The 13,755-nt window shown below is 47.5% G+C and overlaps 1 protein-coding gene across 1 annotated transcript in view; it reads right to left on the bottom strand.

Moving 5' to 3' along the window:
• Nucleotides 1–585: 585 nt before the first annotated feature.
• Nucleotides 586–13,755, bottom strand: part of LOC110485710 (glutamate receptor ionotropic, NMDA 2B) — a 126,740-nt gene continuing 113,570 nt past the window's right edge. The window contains exons 15-16 of the mRNA XM_036940350.1: nucleotides 6,814–7,052; nucleotides 586–3,866 (exon numbers count right to left, since the gene is read on the bottom strand). Of these exons, the coding sequence (XP_036796245.1) occupies nucleotides 1,257–3,866; nucleotides 6,814–7,052 (2,849 nt within the window). The 3' untranslated portion in view covers nucleotides 586–1,256. The remainder of the gene's footprint in view (nucleotides 3,867–6,813; nucleotides 7,053–13,755) is intronic.

The raw sequence follows: 13,755 nt of genomic DNA, 5'->3' as shown, positions 1-13,755 counted from the left end.
GGACAGGGAAGATGGTTAAAATTGATGGGAAGATGGATGGAGCCAAATACTGGACCATTCTGGAAGAAAACCTGATGGAGTCTGCAAAAGACCTGAGACTGGGACGGAGATTTGTCTTCCAACAAGACAATGATCCAAAACATAAAGCAAAATCTACAATGGAATGGTTCAAAAATAGACATATCCAGGTGTTAGAATGGCCAAGTCAAAGTCCAGACCTGAATCAAATCGAGAATCTGTGGAAAGAACTGAAAACTGCTGTTCACAAATGCTCTCCATCCAACCTCACTGAGCTCGAGCTGTTTTGCAAGGAGGAATGGGAAAAAATGTCAGTCTCTCGATGTGCAAAACTGATAGAGACATACCCCAAGCGACTTACAGCTGTAATCGCAGCAAAAGGTGGCGCTACAAAGTATTAACTTAAGGGGGCTGAATAATTTTGCACGCCCAATTTTTCAGTTTTTGATTTGTTAAAAAAGTTTGAAATATCCAATAAATGTCGTTCCACTTCATGATTGTGTCCCACTTGTTGTTGATTCTTCACAAAAAAATACAGTTTTATATCTTTATGTTTGAAGCCTGAAATGTGGCAAAAGGTCGCAAAGTTCAAGGGGGCCGAATACTTTCGCAAGGCACTGTAAAAGTATTGATACTTAAGTAACATTTCTTCCTAACAAATAGTCTATTAGTCTCCTGTAATATGGTGGCCTAGCAAATAATTAACAACAATACAAATATATAACAACATGAACTATTCAAAAAAAAAAGAAAACGAGCCCAAATGTTAAACAATATAATTATATTCAATAATATCATTAACAACATTATCAATACAATTATTGTTAGTTTACCCTGTTACTTCAAGAAAAGTATTTGATTTTTCATTCATTTGATTGTATTTCTGATAGCTAAGCAAAACGTTAGTTTTGGTGTAAGGAACAGCAGGCGAGCGGAAGAGAGGGAAAGATAAAAGAGGGAGTGAAGAAGGAGAGGAGAAACGGAGGAGAGATTTCTCTCCTCCTCCCTCACAGTCTCAGAGTCAAGCAGCAGAATCCGTTCATTTCCTCATTAGAAGTTGTGTCGCTTTCTGTTACCCTTGACAATTCCTTCACTCTCCTTCACTCTGTCCACAGTGTCCATTGTCCAACTAAACCTCCTCAGTTAGAAATATGAGAACGATGTACGCAATGTAGCGTCTATTCGTTCTCCTCAGACGGAGAAGAAATTATCCTGTTCTCTAGCTCCATCTCTTTCTTTCAGACGTCAGACTCGATGCTGGAGAGCTTTTCGTAAACGTGGCCGTTGCTCGAGCCATTGAAGGGTCTCTGGCCTCCCTGCCCCACCAACCCTAACCCCCCGTCCCTGACCGGCAGTAGCTTGTTGCCTCCCAGTCTGGGGCCATGGTGGTTCCCCATGGGCCCCCCCAACCCCAACCCTCCCCCGAGACACAGATCATTGGGGAACCTGGGGGTCACGTTGGACATGACCCCCGTCGTGGCTGACGCCGGAAAATATGAAGGCACCCCCATGGAGCCTCGGAAGTCCCCGCGGCTGTTGTTGAGGAGATGCTGTGGCGGTTGTTGCTGTTGCTGTGGAGACATTTTGACGTAGTACGGTTTGCCGCCATGTAATAGACACTGGTCGTCGCCGAAGGTTGGGATGAAGGGGTTCTGGGTCACCTTATCTGGGTAGAGAGATTTAGACAAGGAGTAAGTCCCAGCCCCTTTCCCACTACCGCCCCCACCACCTCCACCTCCCATCATTCTTCTATCCCTGTCCCTCATGTCTTTCTCCCCCACCGACCGACGGTGCAACCCACCTTCGCCTCGGTCGCCTCGGAACAAGCTGAAGGAGGAGCCTCCTTTCGCCCTCTCCCGCTCACTACCACCCCGGCTGAAAAAGGAGGGACTGTCCCTCTCCGCGTACTGGGCAAACATTTGGGCGTACGGGCTAACTCCCTCCATGTAGCGGTCTTTGTCTTTCAAGCTCACGCTTCTGGGTGGGAGGAGCTGCCCCCCTCCCCCTCCTCCTCCACCTCCTCCTCCACCTCCTCCTCCACCCCCGCCCATGCGTCCGCCACCCCCACCCTTCTGCAAATCCACAAACGTGTCGTAGGAGTGTTGTCTCCGTAACACCCGCCCACCTGGCCCTAGCTTCCTGCGCTGTGCATGACTTTGTGATTGGCCCGTGTCACCACTCTTCCCCCCTCCACCCCCCATCTGGCTAAATATGAGGTTATCTTCACTGATGTCATACAGGTTGCCTGGTTTCTTACACGACTCGCACCGTTTGCAAGAAGCAGAGCTTGGACGACTATTTCCCCCTCCGGCACTAGCGCCCCCACCCCCTCCTACCCCTCCGCCACTAGCGCTCCCATGCGTACAGGTGCCCCCTCCCCCATGGTGAGAGATGGACTTCCCTCCTCCTTCCCCGCCACCACCACCACTGTGATTCCGACACTCCCAGTCACCCCCTGCTATGCCTCCACCCCCCACTTCAGACATGTTCTTCTCCCAACACGTGTGGGCCTGTTGCCCTGACGACCCCAAGCCCATTCCTCCGACTACGCCACTTTTACCCTCTGACTTCTTGGGTTTGTTACCTTTCAGGAAATCCTCCACAGGCACTAGGCTCTTACAAATGCCACTACCACTACTACCGCCAGCGACTCCTCCTCCCCTACCGCCCATCGGACAAGGCCCGTCGGACACATCCACATGCTCCCACTTGGCAGAGCCCTGCTTGGAATGGACCTGCTCCGCATAGAACTCCCTCAGATTTTCTTTGTCGCGGAATAAGTAAGGTGAAGAGTTACCCCCTCCTCCTCCACCTCCTCCACCTCCTCCTCTCTTCCGCTCAGAGGGGACCAGGGGTGGGGAGGCCGAGCGGTGTCCCAGGGGCCCGCGGGAGAAGTGGTGGTGGACGGTGTGATGGTGGTGGGCTCGCCTCCGGTAATCAATCTCGTCCTGCTCCCGTCTGGATTTGGCTGAGGCGGGCCTCTTTTTCAAGCTGTCCCTGTACTGTTTACGCCTCTTGGCGTTGCCCTCCAGATTGCCGTAGGTGATGGTGTGTGAGGAGATATCCGACACATCATCGCCCCCCGAGCCCCCGCCACCCCCTCCTCCTCCACCCATGCAGTACCTGTCGTGACCGCCCCTGTCGATAAACCCAGAACTGGACGCCCCGCCTTTGAAAGAGAACCTCCCGTAGAGGTCGTTCGACTTGAACTGACCCCCCTGCTGACCGGAGCCTGAGGCCGAGGCGTGGCCGGCGATCAGGTCAAACTTATTGGTGTTCCTGTGAGTCAGGGAGGCAACGCGGGGCTGTGTGGTGAATATGGGCGCTACCCCTCCCCCTAAACTGTCACAATCAAACATCCCTCCCTCCAATGAACTGGTACTGCCTAAGCTACTCGGCCTGTTAGGCGGGGGGCCGGACATACCCAGAGCCAGCCCGGGTCCCGGACCTGAGTGGTGGTGCAGGTAATGGTCCTGGTACAGGTTGTTGTCCTTCAGGGGCAAGTTGCCAAAAGTCCTCTCCACCTCGCTGATGTAGTCGCTGAACATGTTGTCCTCAGGCAGATAGGGCGTCGGCAGGGCCTTGCGCTCTTGCAAGCTGCGCCGGTGCTCGGAGACGTCGTAGATGCTGGGCGACTCGCCACGGTGGTGGCCACCGTAGTCCAGGGCGCCGTGCGTGTGCGGCGAGCCGTTGACCCCCGGGATGGCGGTCATGTCCTTGGCTGTACGGAGCAGTCGAAGGATGTTGGAGTGGGTGTTGTTCATGTTCATGTTCATGGTGGCCGATGGAGAGTCCATGGCCGACTTGTTCTCCTCGATCTGGACCCCGTGGATACAACTCCAGATGCCCTGTTGGAGGAACAGATGAATAGGGGGGATAGAGAATGGTAGAGAACAGGAGGAGAGGGAGAGAGAGAAAAACATGGGGAGAGGTGGAGCAAGCGAAATAAACCAACACAAAGACAGATTGACGAAAACAGAAATAGGGTAGATTGGTGGACGAGCATTAGAAAGCGGACGGGAGGTGGAAAGGTGGAGAGAGATGAGAGACAAAGAGAGAGAGGTTAATGCACTGCAGTGTTTCATCTGGCCACCTTGTTTACACACTATTAAACAGTAATAGGGGTGAGTTCATCAATACGTTCTCCCTGGGGAGCACACAGAGCTTTGGCCCTTGCAGAGGCTCAGAGCCTCTCCTCTCTTCCTCTCACTTAGACCCAGTGTTGGAGGGCAGATCAGAGACTTGATGGATAATGACAGGAGTGCCATTAGCGTCTAGTTTTGACCAACCAATCAATAAGTTGAATCAATTTAATTTAAATTCAGCTGACAGCACTTTTCCCGGGGCAATCCAACCCCCCTCTCGTAAAGACACGTCACGAAAATGAATCATGCAATAAAAGTATTTTTTAAACATTCTGCAAAATGAAAGGCAGGTGTGGTTTTGTTGAAATGTTACGTCATTATCTGGTTGTGATTTTGGCATTGTGAGGACAGTAATTCTAAGAGGTGACACCAACAAATCAAGGCATGTATGTTAGGATCAGCGCAGCGTTTCTCATGACATTCCAGATAAAAAAACGAAACATCATTGCCTGCCAGTGAAAACGTGTGTCACTGTTCATCAGGGGCGTCATGTCAAAACCATTTTTCTGTCCATCTCTTAGTCACTCCTCTCCCCTGGCCCCCTGAATTCATTATTCTTTTTTTCTACTCTTTCCACTCTTTTATTTCTCTTTCACTCTTTCTTTGTGTCTTTTTTTGTCTTATTTGATCTCCGTTGCCTCCTGGTCGCCATGGTGAAGCTTCTCCTCCAACGGGACTTTCTTTATCTGTCTACGTATGTCCACACAATCCCTCTGTAAAGGTGATAGGACAGAGGTTACTGGCACATCTTTCCTTTAGCGCTCCTCTGTTCCTTCTGTTCCCCTTTTATGTTTTTTATCATTCTTTTTCACGGACAGATTTCCTTTTCATCGCGTCGTATGTTATCTGTCCCTCTCATCATATGCCCTCTCTATCTTTCTGTCCCTCCCTCCCTCCCTCCCTCCCTCCCTCCCTCCCTCCCTCCCTCCCTCCCTCCCTCTATGTGTGCAGATTGGTTGAGCGCTATACTTCCTCCCTCCCTCCCTGTATGTGTGCAGATAGGTTGAGCGCTATACTTCCTCCTTCCCTCCCTGTATGTGTGCAGATTGGTTGAGCGCTATACTTCCTCCCTCCCTCCCTGTATGTGTGCAGATTGGTTGAGCGCTATACTTCCTCCTTCCCTCCCTGTATGTGTGCAGATTGGTTGAGCGCTATACTTCCTCCCTCCCTCCCTGTATGTGCGCAGATTGGTTGAGCGCTATACTTCCTCTCTCCCTCCCTGTATGTGCGCAGATTGGTTGAGCGCTATACTTCCTCTCTCCCTCCCTGTATGTGTGCAGATAGGTTGAGCGCTATACTTCCTCCCTCCCTCCCTGTATGTGTGCAGATTGGTTGAGCGCTATACTTCCTCTCTCCCTCCCTGTATGTGTGCAGATTGGTTGAGCGCTATACTTCCTCCCTCCCTCCCTGTATGTGTGCAGATAGGTTGAGCGCTATACTTCCTCCCTCCCTCCCTGTATGTGTGCAGATTGGTTGAGCGCTATACTTCCTCCCTCCCTCCGCAACTGGAGCACTAAACCAGGGATAGAAATCTGTAATAGACTAATATCTCTTGCAGGCGGCAATAATTAGACGAGGGGTAGTCTGTAATAGTGTAGAGGGTGAAAATGAATTCTGTAATGCAACTGCCAAATAACATCAACACCTGTACGCTTGAACCAATAAATACTGAATTTGTATTCTATCGAGGCTCTCCCTACATATAAACTATTTTATGTACTTTGAATAAAACCATTATTGCTGTATTACAGTGTAACTATCGTCGAGCTCCCAAAAGAGGAAGGATACAGTAGAGAAAACTGCATTCCAAAATGCTCAAGAGGATATAAGAAAAACCTTTCGTAAGAAGTTCAGGCAGGTAAACATTTGTGTCTGTTTCTCAATTGAATGATAATTGAGTTCAATGAGCGTGCAACAACAAAAACATTCCCCCCTCTCTTAAAAGGTAGCATTATGCAAATGTGATTGTTCCTCAAGCAATTGTTTTTCATGCGTAAACAAGCTCTCTGACTTACAATAATAACTGCCATGACAACTGCCATGGTAAATGACCCGCATAAACAGCCTTCAGAGCAGTCCCCATTTAAAGACGCAACAACACCGGGATAAAGTTTTGTTTTTACCTTTCTATACAACTGGAATCAATGGGCATGTAACTAACTGTAAGAACCTTAGCGTTAGTGTTATGTATTAAAAGGGCTTTCAAAAGGCCCATTGGCGATGATTGTTATGTTAGTTTTGCTAGCACCGTTAGCACGGATTAGCCCGAATTCTATTAGCGTTCACAAAATCAGTAGTTATACACGTTTTGTTATCCTTGCTCAAAGGGTATCATGCAGTGTCATTACTTATTACTGTGTCTCTATCACAGCTAACAAAGTATCATTAGCTTACTAGTATAGGTTTTATTATGCCAGGTTCACATCATGTCAGCTTACTCGTTGTAGAAAGATTATACTCAAGTTTCTCACTTGGGAAGTATTAGAATAAACAAATATTAAGCCCTACGCAAATAACTTAGGTTAATTTGAACTCGGAAGTCCCAAGTCTCCGACATGATGTGAACGTGGCATAAGCACAGAGTGTTAGCAACCTGACCAGGAAGTACCGGTCTGGTTAAAGACGTGCTCCAATCCAGACAATAACTCACCCTGCTGATGGAGAAGGTAAAGCCTGGCTTGCCGGTGCAGTAGCCCATGAAGCAGAAGCGCAGTTGCCAGTAGAAGGCATGCTCGGCAATGAAGGTGATGAGCGACAGAGCCATGGCCGCCCCCAGCATGTAGAAGACACCTGCCATGTTGTCCACGTCCAGCTGGCTGCTCATCACCTCGTTCTTCTCGTTGTGGCAGATCCCCGTCAGCCACAGAGCCTCCAGCTCCTCCATCTCTCCTGGGGGGACAAGCAAGAGATAGAGGGGTTAGGAGGGGTTAGCAGGAGGGGTTAGGTTATGATAAGGTTAGGGTGAGGGGGTATATGAAGGGGTTAGGTTATGATAAGGTTAGGGTGAGGGGGTATATGGAGGGGTTAGTTTATAATAAGGTTAGGGTGAGGGGGTATATGGAGGAGTTAGTTTATAATAAGGTTAGGGTGAGGGGGTATATGGAGGGGTTAGTTTATAATAAGGTTGTAGGTTAGGGGTTAGATGGGATATACAGCGAGGACGGGTTAGGCTGGTTCAGTTTATATTGAGTTAGGTTAGGAGAAGATGGAAAGAATATAGCTAGGTGCTGAAAGGAAAGGTGAGGTATTTGAATTGTATAAGGCATGAGTGCTGAGGGATACAGTGAGGAGGGACACAGTGAGGAGGGATAATACAATGAAGGGGGATTCTGTAGAGAGGGATACAGTGAGGAGGGATACAGTGTGGAGGGATACTGTAGAGAGGGATACAGTGAGGAGGGATACAGTGAGGAGGGATACTGTAGAGAGGGATACAGTAGAGAGGGATACTGTAGAGAGGGATACAGTAGAGAGGGATACAGTAGAGAGGGATACTGTAGAGAGGGATACAGTAGAGAGGGATACAGTAGAGAGGGATACAGTAGAGAGTGATACAGTGAAGAGGGATACAGTAGAGGGATACAATGAAGAGGGATACTGTAGAGAGGGATACAGTAGAGAGGGATAGAGTAAAGAGGGATACAGTAGAGAGGGATACAGTAGAGAGGGATAGAGTAAAGAGGGATACTGTAGAGAGGGATACTGTAGAGAGGGATACAGTAGAGAGGGATAGAGTAAAGAGGGATACAGTAGAGAGGGATACTGTAGAGCGGGATACAGTGAGGAGGGATACTGTAGAGAGGGATACAGTAGAGAGGGATACAGTAGAGAGGGATACAGTAGAGAGGGATACAGTAGAGGGATACAATGAAGAGGGATACTGTAGAGAGGGATACAGTAGAGGGATGCAGTGAAGAGGGATAGAGTAAAGAGGGATACAGTAGAGAGTGATACAGTGAAGAGGGATACAGTAGAGGGATACAATGAAGAGGGATACTGTAGAGAGGGATACAGTAGAGAGGAATACAGTAGAGGGATACAATGAAGAGGGATACTGTAGAGAGGGAAACAGTAGAGAGGGATACAGTAGAGAGGGATACAGTAGAGGGATGCAGTGAAGAGCGATACAGTAAAGGGGAATGGATTGAATAGGGATACAGTAGAGAGGGAAACAGTGAAGAGGGATACAGTGGAGAAGGATAAAGCGCAGTGGACTGTAATTAATATTGTGAGACACTGACTAAGTTGCTTCTGATGTCTTTGATTGTTATTGTGACTGTGTGTTCGCACGTGTGTGTGTGTGTGTGTGTGTGTGTGTGTGTGTGTGTGTGTGTGTGTGTGTGTGTGTGTGTGGCCATTACAGCTGTGTGTGTGAGCACAGTCAGTGCAAATAAAAATGTATTTGTCACATGCACAGAATACAACAGGTGTAGACTTACAAGCCCTTAACCAACAATGCAGTTAAAAAGTTGTAAAATATTTACTAAATAAACTAAAGTTACAAAAAAATCCAATCAACAAGTAGCAAAATACATTTACATAACAATAACGAGTCAATGTGCGGGGGTACAAGTTAGTCGAGGTCATTTGTAAAGTGACTATGCATAGATAATAAACAGCAAATAGCAGCAGTGTAAAAACAAAGGGGGAGGGGGGAGGGGGTCAAATAGTCCAGGTGGCATTTGATTAGTTGTTCAGCAGTCTTATGACTTGCGTGACTGGAGTCTTTGACAATTTTTTGGGCCTTCCTCTGACACTGGCTAGTATATAGGTCCTGAATGTCAGGAAGCTTGGCCCCAGTGATGTACTGGGCTGTACGTACTACCCTCTGTAGCACCTTACGGTCAGATGCCTCTCAGTTGCCATACCAGGAGACCCATGCTAAATCTTTTCAGTCTCCTCAGGGGGAAATGGTGTTGTTGTTTCCTCTTCACAACTGTCTTGTTGTGTTTGGACCATGATAGTTTGTTGGTGATGTGGACACCAAGGAACTTGAAACTCTCGACCCGCTCCACTTCAGCCCTTTCGACGTTAAAAGGGGCCTGTTCGGCCCACCTTTTCCTATAGTCCACGATCAGCTCCTTTGTGTTGCTCACATTGAGGGAGAGGTTGTTGTACTGGCAGTCTCTGACCTCCTCCCTATAGGCTGTCTCATCGTTGTCAGGGATCAGGACTACCACTGTGGTGTCGTCAGCAAACTTAATGATAGTGTTGGAGTCATGCTTGGCCACACAGTCGTGGGTGAACAGGGAGTACAGGTGGGGGCTAAGCATGCACCCCTGAGGGGTCCCAATGTTGAGGATCAGCACTATGGTGTTGAACGCTGAGCTGTAGTCAATTATTATTATTATTTTAATTTTTTTATTTTAATGTTTAATTTTATTTAACCAGGTAGGCCAGTTAAGAACAAGTTCTCATTTACAACTGTGACCTGGCCAAGATGAAGCAAAGCAGTGCGACACAAACAACAACAACAGAGTTACACATGGAATAAACAAACATACAGTCAATAACACAACAGAAAGAGTCTATATACAGTGTGTGCAAATGGAGTAAGGAGGTAAGGCAATAAATAGGCCATAGTAGCAAAGAAATTACAATTAAGCAAATTAACACTGGAGTGATAGATGTGCAGATGATGATGTGCAAGTAGAAATACTGGTGTGCAAAAGAGCAAAAAGGTAAATGAAAACAATATGGGGATGAGGTAGGTAGTTGGATGGGCTATTTACAGATGGGCTGTGTACAGCTGCAGCGATCGGTAAGCTGCTCAGATAGCTGGTGCTTAAAATTAGTGAGAGAGATATAAGTCTCCAAATTCAGGGATTTTTGCAATTCTTTCCAGTCATTGGCAGCAGAGAACTGGAAGGAAAGACGACAAAAGGAGGAATTGGCTTTGGGGATGACCAGTGAGATATACCTGCTGGAGCGCGGGCTAAGGGTGGGTGTTGTTATGGTGACCAGTGAGCTGAGATAAGGCTGAGCTTTACCTAGCAAAGACGTATAGATGACCTGGAGCCAGTGGATCTGGCGACGAATATGTAGCGAGGGCCAGCCGCCGAGAGCATAGAGGTCGCAGTGGTGTGTGGTATATGGGGCTTTGGTGACAAAACGGATGGACTGTGATAGACTGCATCCAGTTTGCTGGGAAGAGTGTTGGAGGCTATTTTGTAAATGACATCGCCGAAGTCGAGTATCGGTAGGATAGTCAGTTTTACGAGGGTATGTTTTGCAGCGTGAGTGAAGGAGGCTTTGTTGCAAAATAGGGAGCCGATTCTAGGTGTAATTTTGGATTGGAGATGTTTAATATGAGTCTGGAAGGAGAGTTTACAGTCTAGCCAGACACCTAGGTATTTGTAGTTGTCCACATATTCTAAGTCAGAACCATCCAGAGTAGTGATGCTAGTCGGGCGGGCGGGTGCGGGTAGCGATTGGTTGAAAAGCAAGCACTTAGTTTTATTAGCTTTTAAGAGCAGTTGGAGGCCACAGGAGGAGTGTTGTATGGCATTGAAGCTCGCTTGGAGATTTGTTAACACAGTGTCCAAAGATGGGCTAGATGGTGACAGAATGGTGTCGTCTGCGGAGAGGTGGATCAAGGAATCACCCGCAGCAAGCGACATCGTTGATATATACAGAGAAAAGAGTCGGCCCGAGAATTGAATCCTGTGGCACTCCCATAGAGACTGCCAGAGGTCTGGACAACAGGCCCTCTGATTTGACACACTGAGCTCTGTCTGAGAAGTAGTTGGTGAACCAGGCGAGGCAGTCATTTGAGAAACCAAGGCTGTTGAGTCTGCCGATAATAAGAATACGGCGATTGACAGAGTCGAAAGCCTCGGCCAGGTCGATGAAGACGGCTGCACAGTACTGTCTTTTATCGATGGCGGTTATGATATCGTTTAGTACCTTGAGCATGGCTGAGGTGCACCCGTGACCAGCTTGGAAACCGGATTGCACAGCGGAGAGGGTATGGTGGGATTTGAAATGGTCAGTGATCTGTTTGTTAATAACTTGGCTTTCGAAGACTTTTAGAAAGGCAGGGCAGTATGAATATAGGTCTGTAACAGTTTGGGTCTAGAGTGTCACCCCCTTTGAAGAGGGGGATGACCGCGGCAGCTTTCCAATCTTTAGGAATCTCGGACAATAAGAAAGACAGGTTGAACAGACTGGTGATAGGAGTTGCAACAATGGAGGCGGATCATTTTAGAAAGAGAGGGTCCAGATTGTCTAGCCCAGCTGATTTTTACAGGTCCAGGTTTTTCAGCTCTTTCAGAACATCTGCTATCTGGATTTGGGTGAAGAGGAAGCTGGGGATGCTTGGGCAAGTAGCTGTGGGGGCTGCGGAGCTGTTGGCCAGGGTTTGGGTAGCCAGGAGGAAAGCGTGTCCAGCCGTAGAGAAATGCTTATTGAAATTCTCGATTATCGTGGATTTATTGGTGGTGACAGTGTTTCCTTGCCTCAGTGTAATGGGCAGCTGAGAGGAGGTGCTCTTATTTTCCATGGACTTTAGAGTGTCCCAAAACTTTTTGGAGTTTTGGAGCAAATTTCTGTTTGAAAAAGTTAGCCTTTGCTTTCCTAACTGACTGTGTGTATTGGTTCCTGACTTCCCTGAAAAGTTGCGGGGACTATTCGATGCTAGTGCAGTCCACCACAGGATGTTTTTGTGCTGGTCGAGGGCAGTCAGGTCTGGAGTGAACCAAGGGCTATATCTGTTCTTAGTTCTACATTTTTTGAAAGGGGCATGCTTATTCAAGATGGTGAGGCAATTACTTTCAAAGAATGACCAGGCATCCTCTATTGACGGGATGAGGTCAATATCCTTCCAGGATACACGGGCCAGGTCGATTAGAAAGGCATGCTCGCAGAAGTGTTTTAGGGAGCGTTTGACAGTGATGAGGGGTGGTCGTTTGACCGCGGACCTATAGCGGATGCAGGCAATGAGGCAGTGATCGCTGAGATCCTGATTGAAAACAGCAGAGGTGTATTTGGAGGGCAAGTTGGTCAGGATAATATCTATGAGGGTGCCCATGTTTACGGATTTAGGGTTGTACCTGGTGTGTTCCTAGATAATTTGTGTGAGATTGTAGGCCTGCCAGGGTGTTAAGCATATCCCAGTTTAGGCCACCTAACAGAACAAACTCTGAAGATAGATGGGGGGCAATCAATTCACATATGGTGTCCAGGGCACAGCTGGTAGCTGAGGGGGTCTATAACAGGCGGCAACAGTGAGAGACTTATTTCTGAAGAGATTCATTTTTAAAATTAGAAGCTCGAACTGTTTGGGCATAGACCTGGAAAGTATGACAGAACTTTGCAGGCTATCTCTGCAGTAGATTGCAACTCCTCCCCCTTTAGCAGTTCTATCTTGACAGAAAATGTTGTAGTTGGGTATGGAAATCTCAGAATTTTTGGTGGCCTTCCTAAGCCAGGATTCAGACATGGCAAGGACATTAGGGTTGGAGTGTGCTAAAGCAGTGAGTAAAACAAATTTCTGATGTTAACATGCATGAAACCAAGGCTTGTACAGTTACAGAAGTCTATGAACAGCATTCTCACATGCAGCATTCTCACAAGGGTCCTGGTGTGTGCAACACATGTCATGTTGTGTTATGTCCCCCCTACACATCCCTCGTCACAGATAATCTTCATTAATCATTGATTATGCAAGTCGCTCGTTATCTGGTCTTGATGTGGGAAACAACAGCCTCATGGGACTTCTGCTAGTCCTTGGGGTTCGGGAGGAAGTACACACACAGTCATGTGATCGCCGGTCCCACCCTAAAATATGTCCCCCCACCCCCCCTCCGTGCCCTGGAATTGGTGCTGAGGGGGAGAGGAGGGAGATTGGGGAGGACATGTCCGGTGAGATTTGTTTGATGTGAGCCACCAGTCTGTATCACACCAAAGGGGATTTCCCACTCCCCTAGTGCTTGTGTAACTGACAGTGTGCTAACTCACTCTCTGCCTGGACAGTAGCAGATTTTGCCTGCCTGGTTGTTAAGACTTCCTGATAAAGTAGGCCACAGTGAAGGACGTGAAGAAAGCTCAGCAGGTTGTGTCAAGATGACTTTGCGCTCCTCAGATGTAGGACATGCAGTCTTTGGGTTGACCTCAATACTCCTCCACCTACCCCTGCACAAGACCTGGTTGAAATATATTTGCACAAGACTTGAGCTCTTCTTGTTTTCGTTGGCCCTGTAGAATAGAATCCATGGAGAAGTCCTACAAGTGCCCTACTTAATAAAAGCTATTCACTTCTAAGTATGTGTTCCATGTACAGATGTAGGATCTTAATTTGATCACTCTTATGTTGCTGAGAATTTTCCTGTGCTGCAGGAAATGCAAATGAGCTTATTGATTTACATAAATTCACTGAAAACCCGCACTAACACACGGTTATATTAACAGTATTGTATGTAGCCTACTTTTGTCCAGCTAATAACCTAACCACCGATCAAGCAACTTCATGGACTAAACGTTCAAATCCTGTTTCTGCAGGATTATTTTTGCTACAACAGTACTGGTCTAATTAAGATCCTACATCTGTATGTCCTAGACCTACAGTATACCCCCACCAGACCTCCACCCCACC

The sequence above is a fragment of the Oncorhynchus mykiss genome, chromosome 13 (assembly GCF_013265735.2).
Source record: "Oncorhynchus mykiss isolate Arlee chromosome 13, USDA_OmykA_1.1, whole genome shotgun sequence".
In the NCBI taxonomy this organism is placed as follows: Eukaryota; Metazoa; Chordata; class Actinopteri; order Salmoniformes; family Salmonidae; genus Oncorhynchus; species Oncorhynchus mykiss.
The sequence above is the reverse complement of the archived record's forward strand: the minus strand, read 5'-3'. Positions and strand labels throughout refer to the sequence as shown.